This window comes from Syngnathoides biaculeatus, chromosome 11 (assembly GCF_019802595.1).
Source record: "Syngnathoides biaculeatus isolate LvHL_M chromosome 11, ASM1980259v1, whole genome shotgun sequence".
NCBI lineage: Eukaryota > Metazoa > Chordata > Actinopteri > Syngnathiformes > Syngnathidae > Syngnathoides > Syngnathoides biaculeatus.
In genome coordinates this window covers 26,110,770-26,133,702 of record NC_084650.1, presented here as the reverse complement: position 1 = coordinate 26,133,702, position 22,933 = coordinate 26,110,770, and the positions used below count along the sequence as shown (strand labels likewise).

The 22,933-nt window shown below is 40.7% G+C and overlaps 2 protein-coding genes and 1 long non-coding RNA gene across 5 annotated transcripts; 1 reads left to right on the top strand and 2 right to left on the bottom strand.

Moving 5' to 3' along the window:
* Positions 1-127: 127 nt before the first annotated feature.
* On the bottom strand, positions 128-4,406 carry phykpl (5-phosphohydroxy-L-lysine phospho-lyase). 2 transcript variants are annotated; one of them, XM_061834229.1, is made up of 13 exons: positions 3,881-4,404; positions 3,664-3,782; positions 3,392-3,551; positions 2,751-2,825; positions 2,591-2,678; positions 2,402-2,518; positions 2,242-2,324; positions 1,951-2,176; positions 1,697-1,851; positions 1,413-1,502; positions 1,195-1,328; positions 1,025-1,107; positions 128-817 (listed from the first exon to the last, which is right to left on the bottom strand). In XM_061834229.1, exons 1-12 carry the CDS (start codon positions 3,937-3,939, stop codon positions 1,067-1,069), a joined length of 1,347 nt encoding a protein of 448 aa, XP_061690213.1. In that variant the 5' UTR covers positions 3,940-4,404; the 3' UTR covers positions 128-817; positions 1,025-1,066. The 2 variants fall into 2 exon arrangements, with proteins under 2 accessions (XP_061690213.1, XP_061690212.1); XM_061834228.1 differs by having other exon boundaries at positions 1,697-2,176; positions 3,881-4,406.
* Positions 4,407-4,488: 82 nt separating this feature from the next.
* Positions 4,489-20,274, top strand: LOC133508340 (protein FAM53C-like). 2 transcript variants are annotated; one of them, XM_061834231.1, is made up of 6 exons: positions 4,525-4,580; positions 5,133-5,183; positions 6,230-6,426; positions 12,399-12,459; positions 12,536-13,353; positions 15,921-20,274. In XM_061834231.1, the coding sequence occupies exons 3-6, from the start codon at positions 6,349-6,351 to the stop codon at positions 16,164-16,166; spliced, it is 1,203 nt and encodes a 400-aa protein (XP_061690215.1). In that variant the 5' UTR covers positions 4,525-4,580; positions 5,133-5,183; positions 6,230-6,348; the 3' UTR covers positions 16,167-20,274. The 2 variants fall into 2 exon arrangements, with proteins under 2 accessions (XP_061690214.1, XP_061690215.1); XM_061834230.1 differs by lacking the exon at positions 5,133-5,183 and having other exon boundaries at positions 4,489-4,580.
* Positions 20,275-20,905: 631 nt separating this feature from the next.
* Positions 20,906-22,656, bottom strand: LOC133508643 (uncharacterized). Its single transcript, XR_009797109.1, has 2 exons — positions 22,391-22,656; positions 20,906-22,213 (listed from the first exon to the last, which is right to left on the bottom strand). It is a non-coding gene; the product is annotated as an uncharacterized LOC133508643 (long non-coding RNA).
* Between the last annotated feature and the right edge of the window lie 277 nt (positions 22,657-22,933).

The following is a 22,933-nucleotide window of genomic DNA, read 5'->3' as shown; positions in this document are numbered from 1 at the left end:
CGTAGATCGTTAGTCATGTTCTTCCATGCTGACTGTTAGATGCAAGTTGCATGGCTTTGGATGTGGGGCGAGGCAAAATTTGAGGGATTTAAAACAATCAAAGGGTTCATTATAAGCGTGTCAAATGAATGTTTGCTGATGGTCTAGTAGATTTAAACAACCAGCATTTTTGTTTATTTTTATTTTTATTTTTTTTTTTTTTGTTTTTTTTTTGTTTTGGACTTTTATGGAGATTCTTCCCCCCCCCCCGATCGTGTCTGCAATTTTAAGTGGCTTTACTAGTGTAATACAACTCAACGCAAGCCTGTTAAATGTAAGAGGGTACCCCCTCTCTCTCACTGGATACTCATTCCTCTAGTGTCTTGGGCAAATTGGTAGAAATAAACTTTTGGTTTATATTACAAATGGATCTATTTGTTATTATTTGTAAAGTTAATGTTAAATGTATTGTACTGTTAAATGGCTTGCTCAATATATCCGGAGTAATGTGAACATCGCGACGGATGCCTCATTGACAAGCTGCGGGAGAGGGCTTCGCCACCTGCAGTGTTAATATTCAACCCACTAGATGTGGAACTGCGAAACTTGAACATTAGTGTGAGTGTGGTCTGGTAAGTGCTAATTTTGAACACGTTTGGAAGTTGATTTAGGCAAATGCATTAAGTATTATCAAGGACGGCTGTCTCTTCAATTGAAGTCAGTTTATTGAAAAGAAGCTGTCACATTTCAAAACTTAATTGTATTGTAGAACTGTAGGTATTAACTCCAATTTGATGGAATCTGCTCATTGCAGTCCTTCAGAACTGGTCCATATTCCCTGTAGAAATCAAACCAATGCATTTTTAAGTATATCTGCATTGTAACTGCACTTCTGATTTGACGTTTCTTAATTTCAGTATCAGAAAATGACAATGTGTGAAATTGAGCTTTACCTGCCAGATAGATTTCTACCTCTGACCTTAATGAATGTGACCGTTGGAAATGTTTGGATCGAATTAAAACATTTTACACAGGATCAACAAACCTAGATGTCTTCCTTTTCCAGTCTCAGATTGGCTTCCATGTCTTAAGAAATCGCCACTTTGAGGGAGGGTATGGCTTCAATATCTATGAAACGAAGTAGAAATTGTGTGGAGGGTACTGTATATAGTTTTAGGAACCCCGTGAGACCAGATATTTGTTGCTGGTATTAACCTGTGAGTATGCGATCAATGCACCGCACCACCAGCTCCGCGTCATCCATATTGAAGCACATGGGCGGTTTAAACTTCAAGACACTTTCCCACGGGCCATCTGTACTGAGGCAAATTTGATCTTCCACTTTGAGCCTGATTTAGAGACATGGCAAAGGATAAAATTCAACAAACGTTGAACAGGCAAGCAGGAAACCCCCCCCCCCCCCCCACTTCTACCTTTTCACCACCTGTGCTGCTGCTTTGGTGGCGGGTGTCCTCAGTTCTCTGTCTTCTACCAGCTCAACTCCGATAAAAAGTCCAGCACCTCTAAAATAGCAACATTTTGAATAGTATTAATTGCTTCTTGTAAAAAGGTGGAGGAAAATAAGTTGCAAATTTATGTAAGGCTTTTGGGAAATCATAAGTATAAAGGTGGTTTGGTTCCCTTCATGTACACGAGTCACCATGAAATGAATGTTTTTGTCTTGACTTTCCAACACTTTACCATATTGGGCCATTACCTAACATCTCCAATAATTTTATGTCGACTTTTCAGCTTTGTGAGCAAATCTTTCAGATGTGCCCCGACCCTTTTGGCGTTTCCTCTCAGATCCTCTTTCTCTATCACATCAAGGACGGCCAGACCAATTGCACAAGATACCGGGTTCCCTCCAAACTGCAAGAATTTGAAAATCATACTTTTGTTTAAAAAAAAAAAAAAGCCACAGAATAAGCATGCAAAAAAATTGACTTTATATAAAGAAATGACAGTTACCGTATTGAAGTATTCCACGCCATTGGCGGTGAAAGCGCTTGCTATCTCTACTGTAGTTGCCACGCATGCAATGGGATGCCCATTGCCCATCGGCTTACCCATGGTTACTATGTCCGGACAAAAATCCGCTCCTTGCAGCTGAAAGGCCCAAAAATGACTTCCAACACGTCCAAAGCCGGTCTGCACCTCGTCTGACACAAACACCCCTCCCGCTGAGTGAACATACCTGTGGAAAGCACAGCAAAGGGTGGAATCTTGTACTAATGATGTGTTAATCAAAGGAAGACTTACTCTGCAACTTTGGGCGAGTACCCTTGCGGCAGAATGATTTGCCCTCCCACACTTGGCATTGATTCAGCAAAAAAGGCAGAGATCTGTGACAAATGGAAATGATACTGCGGTTACGTGACAGTACAGTTACTCCCTTTGGTGGCTCATTTGCTGATGTCACCTTGCGGCCTTTCTTGTGCACCTCCTCTATTAAGTTCTTGACTGTATTTGCATAAGCTTGGCCTGGATCCGGCTCATCCTCTTTGTACATGCCTCTGTAGGTATCTGGTAAGGGTGCCTGACAATGGTGAAACATTTAACAACAACAACAACATGTTCCAGCAGTTTGTATCACCAGATAATTACACACCACATGAACCCATTCCTTTTGTCCTGTCAGTTTCCTGAACTTGTAAGGGCTGATGTCGATGAGGGACACTAAATGACCGTGGTATGCACTGCGAGGAGATAAACGTTTGATGAGTCACGAGCAAGTAGATGAATGGAATTTGTCGTAAAGGAATCCTCACTGATCGAGTACGATGACATCTTCGTGTTGCGTGTACTGCTGGGCCAAGCGTAGTGCAAGATCATTGGCCTCAGAGCTGTAAGGACAAAAAAAAAAAGAGTTTACTGACAAAATTGCACTGCCCTCAAAAATCAAATAGTGAATTGGATGTTTGGGTCAAGTCAGATGAACCTGAAACTCGTACTTGTGAATGCACGTGTTTCAGTACTTTTTCAATCAGTTACTGTTGCTTAAGAATGAGCTGAATGGTGAAGGTTTAATCCGTGAATCTGTAGATTTTCTGGTTAATTAGCGTTTATAGCAAAACCGTCCTTTTAATCATGCTCTTCATGTGTCGATATGAGCTCAAGACTATGGCTCAAAAATACCTTGAGGCTAATGGGATGTTGGAAGAGGGAAGTAACCACTGAGCATATAGTGCCATCGACAAGTTGCAGAACACTGGAAGAGTCACAGAAAGGTATTGTAAAAGGTGTTGTAAATGTTGCTGTTAGGCTACTTCTGGGAAAGGTTTTTTCGAGGTCAAATTAAGTGGACCCAGAACCAGTACAGTGCATTTTAGGTCTATCCTGAAAATTCCCCTGAACTCCAGATACCGTTTAAAAAAAATGCTGCAATATTGTATTGCGTACTGTTACCTACCCAGAATTGACGAAATAGAAGACAGACAGTCTCTCGGGCAAGGTGGCAGCCAGGCGGTCAGCATATAGGACCAAATTGTCGTGCAGGAATCTGGTGTTGGTGTTCAAAAGGTCCATTTGTTCAGCTGCAGCCTTTGTAACACTAGGGTGGCAATGACCCACTACAGTACAGAAAAGGTATTGTTGCCACTAGGTGGCGGTGGTGGTAGTGTAGCATGCAGTTTAAAAAAAAAAAAAAGCAGACATGGACCCATGGACCGCATAATACTTTACCATGATGAACATTGCTGATGCAGTCAAGGTAGCGCTTGTCGTTCTCATCAAAAAGATATTGCCCCCTTGCTCTTACAATTTTGACAGGGTCGTCTGAATAAAAAAGTTTGCACGATTGCCTGCAATAACAATAACAATCACGTGAGGCGAAGGCATCCTAAGATGTCGTAGAAGTTACACGTAAGCAGTTAGGGTTTTTTCTTCCAAGTGCAGTTACCCGATCAATCGTCTCCTCATGGTCAGGGTTTCCTCTTTTCTGAGCAACTGTGAAGCCATGAATTCTGGTCAGCGCTACACGAAACAGTGGAAACGCTGTCAAGACAATGCAAACGCTTCAAATTTCCCAAAGTCTTCAGATCAACTGCGCATGCGTCAAGTCGTAGTCAAACACGAGGTCAACTAATAACCCTGCGTTATAGATGTTTATAGCGTTGATGTCTACGCTGATACATGAAACGCAGCAAGACTGTTTTTATTAAAACGCACACTGTGTATATGAGTATGTATGTGGGTATATATACATACATATGTATTTATATACAGACACACACGCGTGTGTATATGTTTACACGTGTAAGCGTTTGTATGTAGGTACAGTATGTATAGGTGTGTGTACGCGCGGTTTGTCGTTACGACATTTCCGCCGTGCTTTACGAAGAGGGATTTAGATAGTAAACGTCCAGAGTGAATGTCGTCAGTGTGGTTACGAGCTAAAATCAAATAAACGATTACATAATAAATGTTTGTAAGCATTTTTTGGCAGTAGAAATTGCGCTTACGGTGTCCTCGAACAGTGCCATTTAAGAGTGTCACCCTCCTAAATGGTATCGTCCGGAGGCTATATAAATACTCCGCCCAACACATCTCATCTGGTGTAGTGTGTGCAGCTTCCGTTGCTAAGGAAACGCAGAAAGAAGGTAATACATCAGGACAGCTGTAGCACGCTAGTTCGCCAATAAGCTGCGTAAAGCTAGCCAACCCGTCCATATCAGCTCGGACGTGCTAATTCTGTCACGCCATGTTGTTTTAAGAATACTAGCAGCAGTTGTGTGTAATGTCAAGCTTTTCGACGACATACAATGAGCCGAATAGCACGATATAACGCCAATAGTACGGGCAGTTGTTAGCCTGCAAGCTGGGCTAGCAAGGCGACAGCTAAGTTGTGTTCCACGAGCTGCATCGTGCTGCTGAGCTAACTTTGCTCAACATCGTGTGTCCGATTCTTAAAAAAAGAAATAAAAAGCTAAGTTGTGTTTTGACAGTGACGAACAGTTGACTTGAAGTTGATGTATTGATTGAATGTTTAATGTCCCTCGAGCAAAAATTTTCAATGCGAAAAACTACGCAAAATGTTGTAAGTTCTCGAAATGATAAGAACCTCTGTGCTGTCAGTCGCTTTAGTTGCTCAATTAATTGTTGCTGCATGATGTGTCATCATTATTTTCAAATGCTCTCGTTTTTCTGCGTAGAACTGGTCTGAATAGTTACAGCAAGACTTAGTGGCTCTCCTCATATTATATGTGAGTGCACGGTCTGCATACTTATGTCCTGGTGAAAAGGCTTGCCTTGTCTGACATGTTTGTCCTCAGGAGGAAGGCCCTCGAGGGTACATCTGACTGCCAAAACCAAGTGTATTCTACCGGTTTCATATTGTCAGCACTTTTAACCTGGACTTTGAACACAATGTGTAACTTTGGAGAACAAATACAATATGTGTGTCATATTTACCGGCTGGTATCAAAACCATGAACATATTATGTTATAATAATCGTGTGTGTGTGTTTTGGATAGTTGTTACAATTTGATGGAGCCATAGTATCTTTATTTATTTATTCATTTTGTTTAATTTTTTTGAGGTTTCCAGATTTGTAATTTGATCTAATTGGATAAATTGGTCAGATAATTTTTTTTTTCCATTAAAGCACAGGTTTTCTCATGTAATAGATGTATCTAACCATTGTGCAGTTGTCTAGTTGTTACAATGCTACATACTTTGACATAAATCTTTTGTACATCTTGGAAAGTTTCTATGGCATGCTTCCAACCCCTGTACCCTTTCATTTTCCTCACACTTCCCCCATTCCTTCACTTTTTTTTTTTTAAGTCCCTCCCTCCCCCTTCGGTTTTCTCCACAAGTCCCTATTGCTATCTGTTTAGGTTAACCCAACCAACTTTGAGTCCCACATTTTTGTCCAAAAGCTTTCTATTTGGGACATGGTGTACATGTTCTCTGCTGTGACCATAATTTGTAATTTTTGTACGAGTATTAAGGAATTGCAATGGTCACTTACAAAGTGCCCATTATGGAATGTGAAGTGTTTCTTTGTTCTGGGTCTCCTTGTGTCCATGTGTGCGCTCTGCTTTTGTGAATGTGAACTTCTGCTCCTTGCTGGCAAGTCACAAGTTCAGACATTAACATTTTGTGGTCTTAACTGCACCAGAGAGAATTTTTGATGCAGCTTTTCAAATATTCAAAACTTGAAAATAGTAGAATGTTCTATATGTTGAAGTGCTGCTGAATTAAAGTGGAGGCTCCAATGAAATGATTTGTCTCATCCTCCTTTAGGTGAAATGAAGATGATCAACAGACTCACCAAATGATGTGTTGAGGGGACATGGCATAAATTATGCCAGGTGTATGATAAGACGGCTCTGCATGTCTGTTCCTGGATCAGCACTACCATTATGGTGACACTTATCACAGAGCAGCTCCGAAAGCAGAGTTTGGAAGAACCTTATCACAAGGCTTTCCCTGTGAATGTGGTATGTCATTTGTTTCAATTAAGTTCATGGTGGTACAGTTCAGTTTGGTAAGGTAACATTTTATTATCTTTTCATTGCGAAGAGTTTGAAATTATATACACGCTTAGAAAATGTGTAAGCTCATTTATCATATGTGGTATTTTCTTTAACACTAAGTACAGTACCACCCCACTACCTTATACTTTTGCTCATAAAAGCATATGACACATTACTGGATATAGAAACTGCAATTTCAATGACGGTGGGATGTTGTGAAAACTATGATATAAAAATGATTATTTGCAAAACCTCTTCAACCAAATACTTATTTAATGTTCAAACTTCAAAAAAAAAAAAAAAAATCCATTATCTGAGCCACTTATCCTCACAAGGGTCGTGGGAGTACTGGAGCTTATCCCAGCTACCTTTGGCCGTGTAGCCGTAACTGGTCGCCAGCCGATTGCAGGGATCATAGAAACAAACAACCAGTCTCAGACACTACACACCTAAGGGCAGTTTAGAAAATCCAATGAATGCATGGTTTTGGAGCACCTTGGAAAAACCCACGCAGGCACTGAGAGAACATACAAACTCCACATAGATGAGGCCAGGATTTGAACCCCCAGTTTTCAGAACTGTGAGGCAGACTCTCTAACCAGTAGGAGTGTGTGTGTGTGTGTGTGTGTGTGTGGTGTGTGTGTGTGTGTGTGTGTGTGTGTGTGTGTGTGTGTGTGTGTGTGTGTGTGTGTGTGTGTGTGTGTGTGTGTGTGTGTGTGTGTGTGTGTGTGTGTGTGTGTGTGTCAAGTATTTGAACACCCTGCGATTTTGCAAGTCATCCAACTTTGAAATCATGGAGGGTCTCACATTTTAATTTTGGGTGTTTGTCCACTGTCAGAGACATACCGTAATTTCTTGTGTATAATGCGTCCTGAAGTATAATGCGCACCGCCAATGTTGACCTAAAAATCAGGAAAACATTCTATCAATGTACAATGCGCACCATCAATTTGCTGCTATCCATGTGCTCAAAATATAAGGAATTTTCTATATTTTTATTGTTTGTACTTGTATTGATTTTCAAAAAATTGTCTGTACAGCCTTAAATAATCTTTGTGCATGTACTAATGCAGCGGTAATGTATATCTCGGGACAGGCCACAGGACACACTTGTCCTGGTTTCTGTAAATGTCAGAACAGAATCCCTCAACCAACTAAAATAAATGCTTGGTGATGGTATAACATTTTATTAATACTGGTGATAATGTGTATTACAGTCTTGAATAAACTATGACACTCTTTAACTGACTTTGTGCAGAAAGATTGTTCCTGCATCAAATATTAGTGCATAAAACGATTGTGCGTAATGCAGTTTATCCGTTATGGTACACATCCTTGGCCAAGCCTTCAAAAGAAGCATCTGACTCATCTCCAGTCTGAACAAGATCCATCCTTGCTACCTTTGGTGCATCGCTGTGAAACTCCTCATTGATGACTTGGTCCAGTTCTATTGCCTCCTGCATTGCATCATGAACAATGATCCCATCTTCCTCCCACAGCATGTCATCCTCTGTGCCATCCATGGCATTTGTGAGGAAAGACTTTTTTGAATCCTAGGAGTCTTCGTTCCCTTTATTCCTTATTATTGTCAGCGCTTTGAAGTGAAGCGCCACAGTGCTAATGGTGCAGCCTCTTGCCCTCTGTTCGGCTGTAATCTGTAGCAGCTCTTCCTCCATCTCTGGGAACTGCACAACTCTTCCAAATCTCAAAACTCTTCCATGTGCTTTTTGGTGTATTTTCTCATTTGTCTTCCTCCACATTCGATTCAGCCACTTGGAACTGCCGCGCTGCTTTGCAGTTCTCCACTTCTTCGGCAGCAGTGATGGCACTTTTCTTTTACAAGCGGCTGCATAACTAGCCCTTGCAATTGACATTTTTTTTGTCTTAGTTTAAGTTAAAACAAACTCACGGGCAGCTGTTTCTGTTGTTTGGTGCAGTAGCAACAAATATGTTACGCTAACGATCGTAAAATGGCAAACTCCCGCGAGCAGGTCAGGAACCTCAGGTTGTGGCACACATTACCGTATTACATATAAAGGTGTAACATAAGAGACATTGTGTATCATTTTGAAATGTAAATGTATACCTTTTTTAACCACCCTGTCCACTTGTATATGACTATACAATGTGATTTTCATTTTATTTTTAATCTATACCCAAATATAACACACTCTATTGACTTTGCGAAAATCCATCCATTCATCCATCCATCCAGCCTCTTAGCATCTTATCCTCACAAGGGTCGCGGGGAGTGCTGGAGCCTATCCCAGCAGTCAGTGGGCAGGAAGCGGGGTACACCCTGAACTGTAGTTTTTCACCATGTTTGTACACTGCAGCTGGGATTTTGGCCTATTCCTTCACACAGATCTCTCGATCAGCCAGGTTTCTGGGCTGTCGCTGAGAAACATGGGGTTTGAGCTCCCTCCAAAGATTTTCTATTTGGATTAGGTCTGCAGACCGGCTAGGGCACCCCATAAGCTTGATATGATTCTTATAGAGCCTCTCCTTGGTTATCTAGGCAGTGTGGTTAGTTATCGTGTTGGAAAACACAGCCACGACCCATCTTCAACCCTGATGGACGCAGGTTGTGTCCCGAAATCTCGCAATGCATGGCCCCCGTCATCCTCTCCTAAACACAGTAGAGTCATCCTGTCCAATGGGCCGAAAAACACCGCCAAAGCATGATGCTTCCATCCCCATGCTTCACAGTGGGGATGGTGTTTTTGAGATGGTAATCTTTATTCTTACTCCACCAAACACAGCGAGTGGGATTAAGACCAAAAAGTTCTATTTTGGTCTCATCTGAGCGCATAACTTTCTCCCATGACTCTTCTGAATCATCCAAATGGTCATGGGCAAAAATTTAAATGTGAACTATTTAGACCACAATAAACTTTTCCACTTTGCATAGTCAATCTCAGATAAAATTGGGGCCAGAGAAGCCAGCAGCATTTTTGGTGTTAATATGCAGTTAGCCCCAGAAATATTTGGACAGTGACACAAGTTTTATTTTAGCTGTTCACAAAAACCTATTGAATACAATTACATAATCAATATGGGCGTAAAGTGCAGACTCAACTGTAATCTGACGGTATCCACATCCAAATTGGAGCAAGGCTTTGAATTTACAGCTGTTTTTAATAGGGTTAGTTTCTTCTTCAAGGGACCAGAAGTAGTTGGACAAATCGACCAAGGGTGCAAAAAAAAAAAAAAAAAAAAAAAGTTTGCTTGGCCTCTTCCCTCATTAAGAAGCAATCAATCAACTAATTAAAATGGCTGGAATTAATTCCAGGTGTAGTGTTTTACATTTGGAAGCTGTTGCTGTGAACACATCTTGTCAAAGGAGACCAAATGGAGGTGAAACAGGCCATTTTGAGGCTGAAAAAAGGAAGAAATCCATCTGAGGAATAGCATACATGCTCCAAATCCACAGTTTGGTCCATTCGGGGGGGGGGGGGTGCACGGGTAATCCTGGCAACGCAAAAAGGCTTAGACGTCCACAGAAGACAACAGTGGTTGATGATCGGCGAATCCTTTCCTTGGTGAAGAAAAACCCTTTCACAACATCCACACAAATGAAGAACACTCTCCAGGAAGTAGGTATATTGGTCTCCAAGTGTACCATAAAAAGCTGACTTTGTGAGAGGAAATACAAAGGGTTAATTCACACACCATTAATCACTCAAAAATAGAAAAGCCAGAATTGACTTTGCCCCCCCCCCCCAAAAAAAAAAAAACCCAAAAACCAAAAACACCTGAACACCTGACTGATGAGCCCAAGATCAACCTGTACCTGACTGATGGGAGACAAGCGGAAGCGAATTAAGTCCAATTTCTTATCCGCAAAAACATCGACTTCAGCATTAAATACAGGTACTCTATCCAGAGTTTATCTAATTTTTCCACGTACCTTCGTTTATTTTCACCTTCTAAATGTCTAACGATATCGAACAAATCTCTGGGCGTCGTGCTATAAGACATTTTTGTGCTGTCTCCAACCAACTTAGTATTGAACAATGCTTTGTTAGACCGGCAATATGGCAACATAAACAAAAGTCACGTGATTTTATGACGTAGGTGCACAAGCTCCATAGGGGTAGTAAAAAAACAAAATAATGGGTGGGGGACTCATTTGTCTGTTTATAACAAAGTAGTTGTATTGCATTTAAGACTATTTAATCACACACCATACAATAAAACACAAAACGATAAACTAATACAAAATAGAAGTACAAAGATGGTTTCGTAGCATGGCACACGAGCTAACTAGCCAAACAACGTATAGTCACCAAAGTTGAACAAATGTTCCAAATAGGCGAATGTTATTTCCACCGACTGTTCCAAGTAGGCAAATGTTTCGGCCTGCTTGTCTGTGTCTGTAGTGGAGTCTGGTGTCAGTGGTGAAGTGATGCCCATATCGTCTAAATATGGCGTGAAACGATATGGTAAAATGGCCCTGGTCGCTTCATTCATTTCTGAGATGTTTTCTTTCTCAAAAAGAGCTTCAGTCTCAGTAGGGACGTCAGAAAAAGCCGAAAATTGCTCTCGTTCATCTGTCATTGCATTTGGCACAGCGTGTTTTCAATGTCGAGGGCTCCAGTGTGATGTCACCACATGACGTCACAGACAAATATGGCTGTCACTGGGATGCGCATTGTCTCGGGTCAAACTGGTGCAACTTTGTGCTTTTATGAAGCGCTCCCAAGGTCCCTTTTCCCAATTGGTATTATCAAATTGATATTTTTTGTAGTTTTGATAATACCCACTTTAACCTCTGATTTTTGTGTCACGAACACTTTAAGGTTAGTGTCTTGTCTTATTCTGGTTCTCATCAGTATCCTGCAATGCCAAATTTTTCACTGTCTTTGTAGTTAACCCTAGCGAAACCCAAGACATCCAAATCCTCTTTTAAAATTGTGACTCATGGGTTCTCAAGGGTTAATAGACATCCTAAGAAGCTTCATCCTCCACTGTAGTGTTTTCTAAAGAACGAGCTTTCGATTTGCTTACCCAACATCCGGTTTGGATGCTTCCTGGCTACAAATTAGTATTTTGTGTGGATGTTAATATCTATAGAAAAAAAATTGAATTCTGTGATCATCATCTCTGGTCCTGTGAAAGATGCCAGCAGTAGGCAGGGCAGTAACACAAGTCACTCACACATCATTTCAGCTATACAAAGTACACAATACAATTGCATGTTAGGTCAGGTAGTAAAGTGTGTTTGTGAAAAGTGTTTCAAACTTTTGTTCCATGTGCCCCTCCTTTTACCTTTGGGCACCTAATCTTCCAAAGGTGTCTACACGCCCTCGCTGTGACCACCCTTGTAACTCTTAAGACTCGTATGTCACAACATTTTTTTCCCCAATGTAAAAGGAATGACAAAGCAATTAATCTGTTCCAAAGCCCCCAAAAAGCCAACAAAAATGTCATGTTTTTAATAAGGAAAATAGCATGCTACAAAGTTTCACTTTATAGAAAGTGTGGATGACTTTACCACAACGTAATCCAAATGCCCATCTTTGTTTTTTTTTTTTTTTTTTTTTTTTTTTTTTTTAATTTAATTACGGGACAATTACATGCAGTCTGTTTTGTATGCGATGATGTTGTCCTCCATAGCTGAAAATGCTATTACCTTCCTGCCAACACACTCATGGTGGAAAAACAAGTTTGATCACAATTTTCAATGAAGTTCAAATTGGTTAGATTTTGAGTGAATGCTTGTTTATTTCTATGTGCCCCGGGATTGGCTGGTAACCTGTTCAGGGTATACCCCGGCTCCTCCCCAAAGATCGCTGGGATAGGCTCCAGCACTCCCGTGACCTTCATGAGGATAGGCGGCTCGGATCATGGAAGGATGGATGAACTGAAGTGTCTTGGTCTAGAAATGTGGCTTAATTTTTTGTTTTTGGGCTTTATGATATACTTGTTTTTAGACACTACCTGCATTAGGCTCCAGCCCCACTATCTCCTGGAGTGCATGCAAATCAGCGCAAGGCAAGTTCATTGAAGTCTAAGTGATGCATTTGTAAGGTATGACAAGCTCTCTCACATTTTGCCTTGGCATTTACAGAGAGCAGTTTTGCTCCACAGCCATCATTCAAAGCTGAACCTGTGGATTCAACATGTGTACTGGATTCCACATGGCCTGACCAAGTGGGAAAACTCCAGCATGGACCTGAGGTTTCCATAACAGGCAACATTATCCAGAGCTCCCCTCCACCACCCCCTCCAAAACGCCACTGTCGCTCCCTCTCTGTTCCGGAGGACCTTTCTCAGTGCCACTCCACGTGGCATCCGAGCGCATCAAAAGTTTGGACCCCAGTAAAACGTGGCAGCCAAAGCATAGAAACCTCTCATTTAAGCTCAGTTACTAGCTCGTTGACGCTTTGCGACCCCAGTACCTTCTATGAGTCATCCTCTCTACATTCCTCTTCTAGCCCTACTTTCTTTAGCCTCGCGCTATCTGCTGACTCTCCACTGTCATGGAGTTTTCCATGGGACCTGTGTGATTCGCAGAAAACGGCCTGCTCTTCCTCATTTGCCACTCCATCCTCATCACCGACACCCCTAGTTGGTCACTCAGTGTCACACCGTCGCTACTCTCTGTCTCCTTTGCAAGTGCTGAACACATCTGTGTTGTCCCAGCACCCTCAGCTGGCCCATACCTCTTCTCTGCCATATTGCTGTGGTATGGAGTGCCCAGCTTTGTCTCCTTCACCAACTTCAGCTTGCAGCACACCATCCACCTCTCGACACAACCTGCACCGAGCACTACCACGGTGCCACTCACAGCCTTGTGACATGCGGAAACCTCGCTTGAAGAGGCGCCATGACCCAGATGTGTTACCTGGCCCAAGGCCAGGACTCGACTTCAGCAAGATGACACAGGTTAGCTTAATTTGCGCTTTAAGATGCCCTGTAATCTTATACCTCCTGATTATGCCAGTAATTGTTACAAGTGGGTCTGGATTCACAGGGTTTATTTATTTTTTTCACCTTTCCACTTTTTATACACTTTTCATCCATAACTTGTGGAACAATGCTACTCACAAACATTTGTCAGGTTTTGTTATTGGAATGCAGAACAGCTACATTTACCACACTGAAACTACAGTAGTGTTTTCACAGACTACTTATTACTGCCTAATTAAGTCAGGTACTTTTTATTACATTTGGGTGTGGATGCTAGGAATCATGATTGTTAATCATTTAGCTGCTTAGAGTGAAAATGCACTTTATAGAAATATTTTCCAACAATTTATAGAATTTATTCACAGAAAATATTAGAAATACAATTAAGTAAGGGTCAAATTGTGGCCCTTTTTAAAAAAAAAAAAAAATTCACTGTGAAGGTATTCTTTCATCATTTAACATTAACGGTATCAAATGTGCAGAAACTTTCATCTTAAAAGTAAGCCATTTGATGCGTCATGGATGTAGTATATGAAGTGTATATGAAAATGGGGAGGCATGCTTGCTGAAGGTGAAGAATCTTAATGGATCATGCTTTTTAGAGCATTCTCTTGAGGGTAAAAAAAGTTATAAAGTTAGTTTTACGTTCGTCACTCTTAATTTGTCACGTGAGCTGAGCATACTGTATTGAGCTTTGGGGACAGTTGATGTGTATGCTGAAGAATTACTACTTTGATATACATTTGTAATGCTGCTTCACTACATCAATTACAAGTAATTCATACTATAATTCATTTGATAATCAATTAGTTTTTGATTGTTGTATCTGTGCACTGTAGAATTACAATATACTGTAATTTCCGGCCTACAGAACGCACCTGATTATAAGCCTGACCCAGTTTGGAAAGGAAATACCATTTGGTACATACATAAGCCGCACCTGTACAAAAGTCGCAAGTGCCCACATTGAAACGTGAGATATTTACAAAAGATGGTACACAGAGTTTTCAAAGTTTCAATAGCTTAGCTTAACATAGCAACAACACGGTAGCACGAACTGGGCTGGTTTTTAAAAAAAAAAAAAAAAAAAAAAAAACCTACCGCAGCACAGGAGCAACACGGTAGGACAGCACTAACAGGGCCGGTTAAAAAAAAAATGATCAAAATCACTGAGACGCGGCAGGAACACAGCAGCGCTGCACTAATGCTAGCGTGGTGCTAACAGGGCCAGTTTAAAAAAAAAAAAACATACTGTTAGAAATCACTGAGACACAGCAGAAAGAGGCTAGCGCAGCGCCAACAGGGCCGTTTAAAAAAAAAAAAAAAAAAAAACCATGCCGGTAAAAGTCACTTCCTTGGCACATATATTCCACCGGCGTCACTCTTAGCTTTTCCGCTCGAGTTCTCCCTTGCGGCCGTTAGAAAAATGCACCAATTAGCCGCATCTCCACATAAGCCGCAGGGTTGAAAGCATATGGTAAAAAAGTTGCAGCTTATAGGCCGAAAATTACAGTATCTATTTTAATGAGCAAAAGTATAAATCAACATTTGTGATGTAACTGATGATCCCCTCTTGTAACTGGGGATCTGTCTGTGTTCAGAACTAACCAATCACAAGCTCATCATAGGAGGAGTGAGCACACCCACCTATCACTAATCAGATGTTCGGGATTCATCAATTTCCAAGTGTCTTATTATACAGTACTTAAATTGCTGTCATACTTTGTCGCAGTCTTGCGTGAACAAAAGCTATTACCCCGAAAATATGTTCAATCACTAATCTAATAGGCTGAAAAATTGCCAATTTATTAGTGTTAACGATGGAAAGGATATAAACAAGGAAGGTAAGTGCAAGCCTCGTGTACCTGAGCAATCATGTCTGATACTTAATGTCCCAAAACTGTAACACATCATCATCATAGTTTCCATAGACATCTCTACTCATGGTAGCTTCAAGGTTTGAAAATATTACAATGGCTGATAACGATCAACCCGATCAGATCAGCGAAAAGTGTATTGGTGTTATTTCTTTTAAATAATAATAAAATACACAGCAGAATACAGCGTTTCAATGAGGAAATTCAATTGGCTCCTGGTCTTTACATGTCAGGATGTGACAGCCTGTCATGTCCAAAATGTGGGCCTGCCCTAATCTGCCGGGAAAAAAAAATATGATCATAAAATGGGCCGAAAATTACTATTCTGTGAGTTGTATTCCTACAAATATTTGTAAAGCAGGAAGCGCTCATTAAATATGCCCTTTCAGTGTGGTGGTGTTAGAATCCTGTTTTGGTCTGTTTTTTCTTTATCTAAAACTGGTGCCTTAGACAAGATCGAGGGCGCTTTCAATTACCTGTCTGTTAGCACAAAACATTCAAGACTAGAACATCTGAAATGTATTTGGTGTTGATCAGAGTGGTGTGATGACTCCTTATTTAACACGATTTTGAATATGATTTGTTCATTCTTAACACACGTCGTTATATCGTCCACATTGTTGGCCAAGCTACCCGATAACAATGTTGGTTCTTTCCCCAAAACAGATTGGCAACGGTGAGGGCTTCCTGTCTGGTACAGGTGGTTGCATGGGGCAAGTGCACTCTCAAGTGGAGCAGAATTCTACTCTTTCGCATGCAGAGTTCCTGGGTCGAGCCAGCATCACACCACTGAGTGAAAGTGAAGAGGAGGATGAAGATGATGCAATAAGAAGAACTGCAACGACTGAAGCCCATATGCTTTTTCAAAGAGACTGCACAGAACTTGACTTGAACCTCATAGAAGAAAATTGATGATGGAGGGAAAACTCTGCTTCCTGTTGTCATAGCTTCCTTTACTACGTCAAGCACACTTCTACATGCTCGCTGCCTCAGGCTTTTATCAATACTCAAGATCAAAACAGTTTGCAGCTATAAACTAACCACTCTTGAGCGAGTTCCTGTTTAAGAAAAAAAAAAAAGTTCAGTGTCGTAATGTCTCTCCACTTGCTTCACTCCAAAGTGAAATTGGCAACCTTTTGTAAAGACAGGCTCTGTCTGTATGGCTTTCTGCAGGTAAATTTTCATTTTACGTAGCGATGCTAGTTGGCTATGTACTTGTCTTCATATGCTTCTCTGGAGCTGAGGACAGTACTTTGGCTTCAAGGAGTGATACATTTTACCAGCCATTCAACAGTATCCAATGTTTAGCCATTGGAAAAGTGACAAAAATAAGACGGGAGGCCTGATGACTCACCCTTGGCAGCACAATGTCTGAAGACCTCTGCCCTCAACATCTTATTTTATGATTGCAACATAAATTTAGATAAAACCCTAGTTTTAAAAAAAATAGTTTAAATATGTTTGGAAATCAGACCTGTACCTTGCAAAATCCTGTTTTATGCTTCTAAGTGTGCACTGATTGGTCTAAATGCTAGGTACAGAAAACTATCCAGTCATTTTCTACATGGCATTTCCTCTGCAGAGTGGTGGATAAATGGCGCGTATCCCGGCTGACGTTGGGGGAGAGGCGGGGGTACTCCTGCACAGATCAGTAGTCATTCTCATGGCACTTTGGACAAATGACGAGGATTGAATTTCCCCTGTGAGAACCATCCATCTATTTTCCATACCTTTATACTCACAAGGGTCGCAGGGGTGCTGGAGCCTATCCTACCTGTCCCACCTATCTTCGGGGAAGAGGCGGGGTACACTCTGAACTCGTCGCCAATGAATCACAGGGCACATGGAATTCACACCTACGTACAATTTAGTCTTCAATTAACCTCCTGTGCGTGGTTTTGTGTTGTCGAAGGAAACCGAAGTGCCTGGAGAAAATTTATGCAGGCACGGGGAGAACATGCAAACCCCACTTGGTGGTGGGGGGCAGATTTGAATCTTGGTCCTCAGAAATGTGATGCGGATGGGCTAACAAGTTGCCCTCTGTACTGATTACCTTGCAAGATGAATAGAGTATCTACAGTGCTCTGAAAAAGTATTCGACCCCTTCTCAAATTCCTACGTCAGAATCAGCTTTATTGGCCAAGTGTATAAAAACACCCAAGGAATTTTACTTCGGCAGTCGGTGCTGCCCTGGTATGACATTCAGAACAAGGAATAACATGGCAACAAAAACAAAGATCAAGAGACATTTATTGGAACTATTCCTTATAACATTTTTGCATTGTTTCCCTACTTTATTAAGAGTGTCAAAAATATATCAGACAAATATAACCCGATGGCCTAAAATGCTTTTTAAAACATTATTTCAGTTAAGGGAGGGGGGACTTGTTAACTGGCCTTATGTGGAAAAAAATAATTATCCCTTTGTTAAAATATGAATTGTGACTCATCAAATGTTTTGGTTAATTTTCCCTGTTCAAACCCAATGCGAATTGTCTTTGGACCTGTTCAATCAAGTAATCACTTAAACAGAATCTATCCTGAGAAGTCAGACAAAAGGTCTAAGTAAACTGGAACAAAATGACACAATCCAAAGAATTTCCAGAACAGTTGAGAAATAAAGTAATCGACTGATCAGTCATGAAAATTGTTAAAGACACTTCTAAAGCTTTAGTATTCCGGCAACCCATAGGGAGACCCATTATCCTCATGAAGGAAACATGGAACAGTAATGAACCTTCCCAGGAGTAGCCGACCTACACAAATTACAACTGTGGCTACTCCAGGAGACCACAAAGGAACTCAAAACATTTTCTAAAGAACCGGAGGCCTCCCTTGCCTCAGTTAAGCTTCAGTGTTCACGACACTGCAATCAGGAAGAGCCTGGGTAAAAATTACATCCGTGGCAGAGTTCCAAGTTGAAAACCACTGCTGACGAAGCATCTTTCTTTTGCAACAATACTTTTGAATGATTCATCACCATTTTGGGAAAATATTGTATGGACTGACTAGATGAAAGTTGAGCTTTTCGAGAGATGTGTGTCATTACAGCTAGCATAAATGTAGCACGGGATTTCAGAAAAAAACAGTCAAATGTGCTGGTAGTCTTGATGGTCTTGGGTTCCTTTTCTCCTTCTGAACCTGGACGACTTGCGGTTGGAACCAAGATTTCTGTTTTTTAACAGAAAGTCCTGAATGACAATATTTAGCTATCGGTTGGGGACAGCAGAAGGATAACGATTGAAAACACACCAGCAAGTCACATTAAAACAACAAAATGGTTTAGGAGTGGCACTAATCTAAGTCCAGACTTGAATCCGATTGAAATGCAGTGGCATGTCTTCGAGCTTTGTGCTTGAAAAGTCTCAATTTTTGCTGATTTTAGACAATTATGCGAGAAAGAGGGGTACCAAAATAACTACGGAGATGTAAAAGGCACATTACCATGTTTTGAGGAAGAGGGGTACCAAAATAACTACGGAGATGTAAAAGGCACATTACCATGTTTTGAGGAAGAGGGGTACCAAAATAACTACGGAGATGTAAAAGGCACATTACCATGTTTTCGCTCACACACACACACACAAGTGTTGATTTCAGTTCCTACTGAGGATGGCCCAACTATTTATTTGGTTTAGGGGGCCATTACTTTTTCACATAGGGCCGGTAACTTTGAATTGTTTATTTTCCTTAACAAATGAAATAATTTAAAGAACAGCCTTTTAAGTTCATTTGGGTTATTATTTGCTGATATTTACATTTATTTGATGGTCTGAATCATTGAAGTGGGGAAACTGTAAAAATAAGAATTTGAGAAGGGGACAAATACTTTTTCATGGGACTGTTATGTATCCAATAAGTTATTGACAGTCTAGTTTGCCTAACATGTCTTTTAGGATCGTGGGAACTGTTTGTTCGAAGATTTGATCTTGGATTTCCCGACTGTGATCATAATTGTCCTGCAGTTTACGATCTCTTAAGAACTAATAGAATAGTTGTATCATTTTCTACTTTTGAAAGATTGCTTGTTGTTTTTTTTTTTTTTTTTTAAACATTGACACTTACAGCCTGACAGTTGTCCACCTTATTACCTTTAGGATCTTCAGCCCTTTGGATGTAATCGTATGGTCATAGACGTAATCCTTATTAGGTGTGTGTACATTTGGGCACCAAATTATGATTTCCAATAGTCACTGATTGTGTATTGGTACAGTTCCCGCTCAGTGACGGCATCTGTGTATGTCTTGCAACTGACTAGTGACCAGTTATGGGTGTAGTCGGCTTTTCACCTGAAGTCATGCGAGTTAGGCTGCAGTGCTTTGCAACGCAAACCTGGATCACTGGTGTTGAAAATGGATGGATGGTTAATGATTGACAAGATATAGCTGTAATTCCTGAAATCTCACATTCACTACAGTTTTTTTTTTTTTTTAGTATTTTTATTAAGTAACCCCATGTTTTCCTGCTGTTCAGAGTCCTCACATGTCCTTCGCGCCTGGAAAGTATTCACAAGTCAGATGAGATCAATTCCTGGATGTTGCTTGTAGGATTCTGCCACCCATTTTGACAAACGTGGAACTGCCCCCACCACAGCAGATGGTAGTTAATAATGCTCTTGTCAATTTTGTTTTGAATTTTTACCTAATTTTTCTTCCATGTTAAATGTTTCTAAATGACAATGCAGATGACACTATTTGGATCATGCCATATATGTGACGTACAGAGAGCTTTATGAATTTCAGAATCTCAAAATCAGTGCTTATTGAGATACTTTGAAGTGGTTATGTGACACACTTTACTAGCCTGTTGAGTTATAAAAATGAAATAGCTGCACCCAGCACATTACAGTATAACGAAGTGTAAATAGAAACAAATGGAACTGAGTCAAAGTGTGGATGTGGGTGAATGACAATTTTGGTGGCCTTACAGAGATGATTGACTTTGCATATGTTTTCAGATGGAAATATTCTGGATAGGAATATATTGCACAATTTATGCACCAATAAACTTTGATAGAGAATGACGTGAAATTGTCTGTGTGTTATGTGCTGTGGCTCAGTAAGCGTTAGCAGCAGCTTTCAGTATGATTCAATGCACCGCTACACAATAATGAACTTGCATTTATTCCACTTGCAGTCAATTAAGAGGGAGCCTTCAAACTAAAGGCAGAATTTTCAATGAAACCTTTTTTTGTTGGATCTCATCGAACTGGTATAACTGTCATATAATCAAAATATTCTGAATGCAGATATTTCCGATTTACACTTCTTTTTTTAACTTTTTTTTATAGAAAGTGCATCCATTTATTAGTTTCAAATAGTCATCATTAAACTTAGACTGTGACAAAATTTTAATTGGGGCCGTCCTTAACATTTACAAATGTTGTATTCTTTTGTGTAATATTGTTTCAGTCTGATTGATGTAATTTGCTAAGTGGCGATCAAAAAGGTAGTGTCAGTCCGTAACTTAAAGTAGCACAATTTTGAGTTCCAAAATAAAAGTAAGCCAGAAGAAGTGCTCTGTTGGTTACTTTAATGTTGCTAGCTTAGTGTCGTTTTGACACATTTGCTCTGATCCTATTCCCATGTTTTGTGCGCTTAGCTATTTGTACTCTTTAGTGCTGCTGCCTTAGAAAACCACACTCCCAAAAATAAACGTGCACAAAGAGGAATTTTATTCAAGGGGAAAAAAAATTAAAGGAGAAAACATTTACGAAAATGTAAAATTTGCAAGTATTTTAACAGGTGCCATATAGAGTTGGAACAAAAATGGAATCAAGAATTGCTTATAAAGTTAACATTTTTGATCAGTTGAGACTTTCAAATTTATAATTATCCAAAACCTCAGAATTTCAGCCTCCCAACAGTAAATATTTAAATTTATTAGAATAAGCTGTAAGTAATATTTATTGTAACAATAGATAAGATTATCTTTGTGGGGAGGCATGGTGGCTCAGCTGGAAAGCGTTGGCCTCAGAGTTCTGATGTCCCGGGTTTGGATGTTCTCCCCCTGGCTGTGTGAGGTTTCTCCAGGCACTCTGGTTTCCTCCCGCATTCCAAAAAACCGCCCAACATGCAACATTAATTGGACACTCTAAACTGCTCCTAGGTGTGATTGTGAGTCCGGCTGTTTGTTTCGATTTCCGCTGCAATTGGCTGGCAACCAGTTCAGGGTGTACCCTGCCTCCTGCCCATTGACAGCTGGGATAGGCTCCAGCACTCCTGCAACCCTCGTAAGGATAAGTGGCTAAGAAAATGGATGGCTGGATGAATCTTTGTGTTTCATCAAAATAACACATTTGCAAAAAATAAATTTTACCGTGGAAAACAATTCCGCCTATTTTCTGATGTTACGGTCCAAACCATGAACTGAATCAATTCACTTTGTGCATTCTCTACACTGCCCATTTGATGTTAATAATAGACTAACATAAGCATCAGGTGTATGTGTGAAGTTATAATGGTAATTACGTGTTCATTAGTCTAATGGTCGAGCGGAAGAAGTTGTTCATGTGATAAGAAGTTCTGACCTGAATGGACCGTAGCCTCCTCCCTGAGGGGAGAGGCGAGAGACGAACAGGCTGTGTCCTGGGTGTGTAGGGTCAGCTTTAATTCGGCCTTTTGGCACCGGGTATGACATAGAGGTCCTGGGTGGATGTCGAAGGATGTAGAGAAGAGTAGAATCAAGAGAGATGTGAGTATTTGTGAGTTGCGGATGAGCACACAACATAATAAATGAAGAGGGAACATAAACCAAGGTTGAAATCTCAATTGATTGAAATCTTGTGGGGAACGCTGATAAATCCAAAAAAGCAGCAACATGGAAAAATGTGAACAAGGCCCCATTAACAAGATGACCCAACATCAGAAAAGCAAGATATTCCCCACTGGTTGCCTTCAGAGAGTTCTTTGCTGTTGTTGGCTCCGAGAATTATGCGTGGTGAAAGTGCTTTCTTGTGCCTGCATAAATGCAAAAAAAAAAAAACATCACTTAATCTCTCAAGACAGATACAGCTACGGTATGAATTTTTTTCAGTTGCAATCATTCTATCTAGCATTTTTGTTAAACACGGTTCACAGCAGTGGCATTAAAGTAGTCCACTACGTTTACCTATTTACACAAGTATTTGTACTTACACTTAAGTTCAGAGTACTTTTACCACCTCTGTAGGTAGCCGAGTCAAAGATCCTTTCGCGAAACTAAAGTCAGTCAGTTGACGGCAACAGTTCCGCCATGAAAGATGAGGGCGCTCCTTCCAGACCACCACGGCAACTTTCTCACAGTCACACTGCCCCCACCGCACACTGCACTTCCTCTTTTGTGCAATTTCATGGCGATCGGGACAGAGGGAACCGCCGACGCACGCACACTGTCTCAGCACTCTCCAAAGAGTTGAATCGGGGTAAATAACTTGGCATTTTTCCCACCCCCCCAAGCATTCGAACGGCGGCTACCGTTGTAGTCCTACTTGAATTGAGTCACGTGGATGATGCACAATATATGTTTTGAAGAAATTTTCGTTTTAGTTAGATTTCCCCTCGCTGATAACAAATCGAGCGAAATGGGCTCCCTCCTCTCGCATCTTTCTCACACACACAGCGGCACGTTCGTTGCTAGCTAGCGTTAGCACTGTTGATCACCTATTTAGTTACGTAAAATCGCTCCAGACCGTCATGTTT